General features: G+C 34.8%; 1 protein-coding gene across 2 annotated transcripts; it reads right to left on the bottom strand.

Moving 5' to 3' along the window:
- Positions 1-2,174: 2,174 nt before the first annotated feature.
- LOC111790019 (EPIDERMAL PATTERNING FACTOR-like protein 2) lies at positions 2,175-4,892 on the bottom strand. 2 transcript variants are annotated; one of them, XR_002814433.1, is made up of 2 exons: positions 4,732-4,892; positions 2,175-2,564 (listed from the first exon to the last, which is right to left on the bottom strand). XR_002814433.1 is itself a non-coding variant. In XM_023670781.1 (2 exons), exons 1-2 carry the CDS (start codon positions 2,834-2,836, stop codon positions 2,320-2,322), a joined length of 354 nt encoding a protein of 117 aa, XP_023526549.1. In that variant the 5' UTR covers positions 2,837-3,167; the 3' UTR covers positions 2,175-2,319. The 2 variants fall into 2 exon arrangements, 1 of the variants encoding a protein (XP_023526549.1); XM_023670781.1 differs by lacking the exon at positions 4,732-4,892 and adding an exon at positions 2,728-3,167.
- Between the last annotated feature and the right edge of the window lie 573 nt (positions 4,893-5,465).

Here is a 5,465-nt window from a genome sequence, read left to right as displayed (position 1 = left end):
GTTTAGTTTAGTTTCTAAATTTTGGAGATAATTTCTAATTTTTAAAAACATTCATAAAAACAAAATACAAATGAATTTAAAGTTTGAAAAATGATTTTATATAAATTTTTTAATAATAATTAAAATAATTTAATTATCCTTCAATCTGCCTTTTAGTGAAAATGATATTTATTCTTTGTGGAAGAATAAACGTTTTTTCAAATAATGGAATAATAAATGATTGGAAAATATAAATATTTTAATAATGGAAATAAATTATTTTCAGCTTTTGAATGAGAGACTAAAATTTTAATTCATCAAATTTAACCATTTACGATATTATTAAATTAATTACTACTTCAAGTCACGTTGCCTATAGTCGGACAGCGTGAATACAAACCTCGGGTCTCGAAGAAAGCGAGGGAGAGAGGTTTTGAAAAAAGAGTTTTGAGAGCAAGAAAGAGAGAGAGATTGGTGTTATATTATAGCATGCAAGCAAAAAGGCAACAACAATAGACTTAAACAGTATATAACTGTTCCTTCCTCCGAGTAGGGATAATCTGACAACTAGTCGCATTCCTCTATAGTACATTTTGAGGCATTTCATGTCTACCAGATGTAGCCATGACATCGTCGAAACGTCATACTCTTAAAGAAAACAAGAAAGAAATAATACAACATGAAAACGGTAAAAGAAAGCAATAAAGTAGTACAAAGCAAAGGTTTCGGCATGTCACGAGCATGCGGCCATGGGTGACATGCCTTGGACAAGTATGACCGTGACACTGAGCCTCTAAGAATGGTGGATTGTGAGATCCCACATCACAAATCAGTTGGAGAAGGAAACCTCAAATAAGCGTGGATTATAAGATCCTATATGGGTTAGGAGAGGAACGAAATATTACTTACAAGAGTATGAAAACTTTTTTCTCATAAATGTGTTATAAAATCATAGTTGACGTTAGTACGTAACGGACTAAAACAAATAATATCAGTTTTATATGCTATTTTTTTTGTTTTATTTCATTACCCCCATAAAATTATCTTAATATTATATAATTAAGTCCTTTGCAAAAATAGAATTTTATTTTTTAAAAAAGAGTATTGAAATTTCATTTAGGGACCCATTATAGATAAGAACAATAATAGAGAATTGTTTTTTTTCACCACTTTTATTTTGGTTGAATTTCTCATATGCTTGCCACGTGTAAATTTCTCACTGTTAAATTCCCAACTCTAAGATATATATATATATATATTTATTTATAAAAATATTGGTGGGTATTCTAACATGATGTTGGTCGGTGACATCGATATAAAGCATTAATTAATATTTTTATTTCAAATTGAGTATAATTTAATGATTAAGATGGACGGTTCAATCTCCTATTTCGTCATTGAACAAAATAAAATGATATTTTTATTACGGCTTTGAAAATTGGATGAAACTAAATAAAATATGATTAATGTGAATATAACAGTTAAGTTGAGTATAAATGTGACACTTGAATAAATGAGAAGTACATAAATGAATCGAAACCACGTTTGAAATATGACTTGAAAAAATTTAAAATAATTAGAAGACACTACATTTATCAACAATGTGCGCACTTTATTTGGTGACTCAATTATAGGAACTCTAAAATTAAGTATATTTTGTTTGAAGCAATTTTATGTCGGCTAAAATTCTTAAAAACAAACGTTTACATTTTTTGTTTTATGTTTTTGTAAATTATAAGTTATTAAAAGCACAATTGGGTTTTATGCAAAATTTAAGTTTAAAAAAATTATTATTATTATCTTTTTGTCTTTTTATTACCAATATTTCAAGTTTTTAAGATAGTGCAAGGATATATATAAAAATTAGAAAATATTTTAAAATATTTTTGAAAACGAGTGATTTATAACAAAAATACAAAAATTAATAGGAGAAACGTTCTTTCGAATTAAGAAATCATTAAATCATTGAACGAGGCCTCTTAGAGAGCACAAAGCAAAACCATGAGAGACTATACTCAAAGTAAATAATATCATACCAGTGTGAAGATCCGTGTTCTTAATATGGTATCAGAATCATACCCTAAACCTTCAAATGTCAAACAAAGTGTGTACTTTGTTCAAAGACTCCAAAAAGGAATCAAACCTCGATTAAGGAGAGGCTGTTCAAAGGTTCCATAAGCCTCCGGCGAGGATGGTTGAGTAACACTAAACCTCGAAGATATTCAAAATTGAAGTTTGAATGAAGTTTGTTTATATAGGAAGTAAATTAAAAAGAAAAATGAAGGAAAAGGGAGGTTATTCTAATACTTATTAATTTTCTCTCTCAGGTTTAGAATCAAATCAAGGGCTGTAAAAGGAAGGGCCACACTTGCATTTCCATCCCTCAGGCTCATAGTTAGTGTATTGGATCCCCACATGGCTGCGCCTGTTGTTGGTAGGCACTTGAATGGCTTCACATGGTGTGCAACCATAGCATTTGTGCTCACAGCTCGGCGGACTCGACCCTATTTTCCTCATCCCTCTATAAACTTCTCCCTCTTTTACTACACCTTCTTCAACAGCCTTCACAGAATCAACATTGAAACCTGGAAGCAGCAACAAGCAAGCAATTTGAGTTAAAAGAAGAAGATGTAACGGTTCACGCCCACTGCTAACAGATATTGAACTTTCTCTTAAGGTTTTTAAAATACGTCTGCTATCGAGAGATTTGGTTGAAGAACCAAAAAGAGGAAAGGAAGTTGTAAGAACCTTGTTGTTTATGAGGAAGGAGAGCAAAAGTTGTGGTTGCTGCAGAAACCCAACAAGCTAATTGCAGAGTCAATATAAAACAACAACAACAACAGTATGTTCCTTTCATGTCTTCTTCTTCTAAAGCTTAAATGATAATAATGATGATTATGGTGGGATTGAGATGATAAATGGGTAAAAATGGAAATGATTTGGGTTATAAGAAGAAGGTAGAAGAAAATTAGGCCTCTCAAGCGGCTTCACATTTCCCCATACCCAAACTCAGATCCTTTCTCTCTCTCTCTCTCTCCCTCTTGGCGTCTATCTTAGGACTGGCAGAGAGATTTGGGGTTATAAACAAGTAATGTATCCTTATCAAAGAGTTATGCAGGGAAGCCTAGCCAAGCTAAGCTTCTCGGTGAGGACGAATAATTTTTTATAAAGGGTTGAAAATCTCTCTTTGACAAATGCGTTTTAAAAATCTTAAAGGGAAGCTTGAAAGAAAAAACCTAAAGAGAACAATATTTACTAGCGGTGGGTTGGTTTGGATCCTTACAACAAACTTATCAAAGACAACTGAGAGATCCCACATTAGTTGGGGTAGAACAAAAACATTCATTATAAAGGGGGGAAACTTCTCCTTTTAAAAACTTTGAGGAAGTCTAAAAAGGAAAACCTAAAGAAAACAATATCTACGAGTGGTGGACTTGGGCCATTATAACATACTTATTGAAGATAACTAAGAGATCCCACATCGACAATATCTACTGACCGTAACCAACAAGAATGCAAGAAATGAGGTGTTGAAATGGCCTTTACTTCTTTTTTTTGTTTTTTTTTTTTTTGGGTTTTGTGGCCTTTCCAATACAATCCAGGCTCTCTCTTTCACTCACTGCCAAAGCAGTCTAGTAAATGAACCAATACAGTGATCAATGCCATAACAGCCACCCCCACCCTTTCTTTCTAGGCTCTGACATAGCAGCAGAAGCAATGTAAATATTCACAAGAAAAAATGAAAAACTAGCAGCTACCAAGACTGCAGGGCCTTTATTTCACTCTGATAGTTTTATTCCTATTTAAAGAAGAAAAGATCGAGTGACAGAGGGCTGTATATTCAAAACAAGGAAAATGGTATCAATGTCTGAGGTTCTCAACACATTCAGCCCTACACAAAACTTCATTGAGTTAGTTAATAATTTAAATAAGCTACTTCAAATGGGGGCAACCCCCTTTTACAAATCAAATCAGTAGCTTGAGAACAAGAACGTAATAGATGGCAATCAAGAGCCGTTGGTGTGTGGAGGGTGTCCCAATTAATTTTGCTTTACAGTCCCAATCGCAAGCAATAAATGAAGTTAGATTTAATCCACACAAAAACTATCACATCCAAATTTGTCTGTTTCCCCTCAGTCACGGCCACGTTCTCCCTTCATATCAAACTTACATGGCACATGTTCCTTCTTCTTATTACCCACCATTCATGACAGCAATTCTTAACACCCCAAATGAAAGTTTAATAGTTTTTTGACTCTATCGGGAGAAGTGTGATAGAATTGTCTTCTTTGAGAGGGGAACAAAATATTTCTTATAATGGTGTGGAAACCTCTTCTTATAAACGTGTTTTAAAACCGTGAAACTGACGAAGATGCAGTAATGGGCAAATGCAGACAATCTTTACTAACGATAGATTTAGATTGGACGGTTTATGATAATAGACTTAAACAGTCACACAGGCAAATCATCAAACACCTGGCAGGCACTAATTAGTGGTCTCTCAGTCTGCAGACCCAAGATTGAAGATACCAATTCTTAACACCCCAAATGAAAGTATAATGATATCAAAGTTAAAACCTCGGAAGCAAGCAAACGATCCATTTAATCACTGTTCCTAGGTTTCAACATTGAATCATACAAAGAAAGGGGCAGTGAATCAGTGTTGAAGCGGCTGAATGAGAGGATTTAGTGAAAAAAAGAAAAGAAGCGAGACAAATAAAATGGATTAAAATGGAGAAGTAGAGAAGGTACTTTAAGCATCGAATGCATCCATTGCATGTTTTGAAGTAAGCTCTGTTCTGTGCAATATCTTCTGGGGATTTCTCATCGACATCTGCGAGATTCGAGTGATTTGATTATTCGATCTGCTACATTTTCTTTCACTCTTCTTCTTCTCCTCCTACTTTTTGACTTTTTTTTCTCTAGTCCAATTTTGTCAGGGGCTATTTAGTCATTTACTCTGAATTAATATAACTTTTAAAATAATAAAGACGTTTTATTCATATCCATCAATCATGCAAGTCGATATTGTGATTGGACCAAGGCCCATTGTTAGTCATTATAGTAACTGGGCTGAGGCCCATATAGGAGTACATGATGACACGCACCGCAGGCCCATTGTTAGTCATTACAGTAACTGGGCTGAGGCCCATAGAGGAGTAATGATGACACGCACCGCAGGCCCATTGTTAGTCATTACAGTAACTGGGCTGAGGCCCATAGAGGAGTACATGATGACACGTCCGCAGGCCCCTTGTTAGTCATTACAGTAACTGGGCTGAGGCCCATAGAGGAGTACATGATGACACGCACCGCTGGCCCATTGTTAGTCATTATAGTAATTGGGCTTAGGCCCATAGAGGAGTACATGATGACACGCACCGCAGGCCCATTGTTAGTCATTATAGTAACTGGGCTGAGGCCCATAGAGGAGTAACATAATGACACGCACTGCAGGCCCGTGAAGTTCTTACTTGAAATCCGTT

This window comes from Cucurbita pepo, chromosome LG03 (assembly GCF_002806865.2).
Source record: "Cucurbita pepo subsp. pepo cultivar mu-cu-16 chromosome LG03, ASM280686v2, whole genome shotgun sequence".
In the NCBI taxonomy this organism is placed as follows: Eukaryota; Viridiplantae; Streptophyta; class Magnoliopsida; order Cucurbitales; family Cucurbitaceae; genus Cucurbita; species Cucurbita pepo.
Note: the sequence above shows the minus strand (reverse complement) of the source record. Positions and strands in the feature narration are given on the sequence as shown.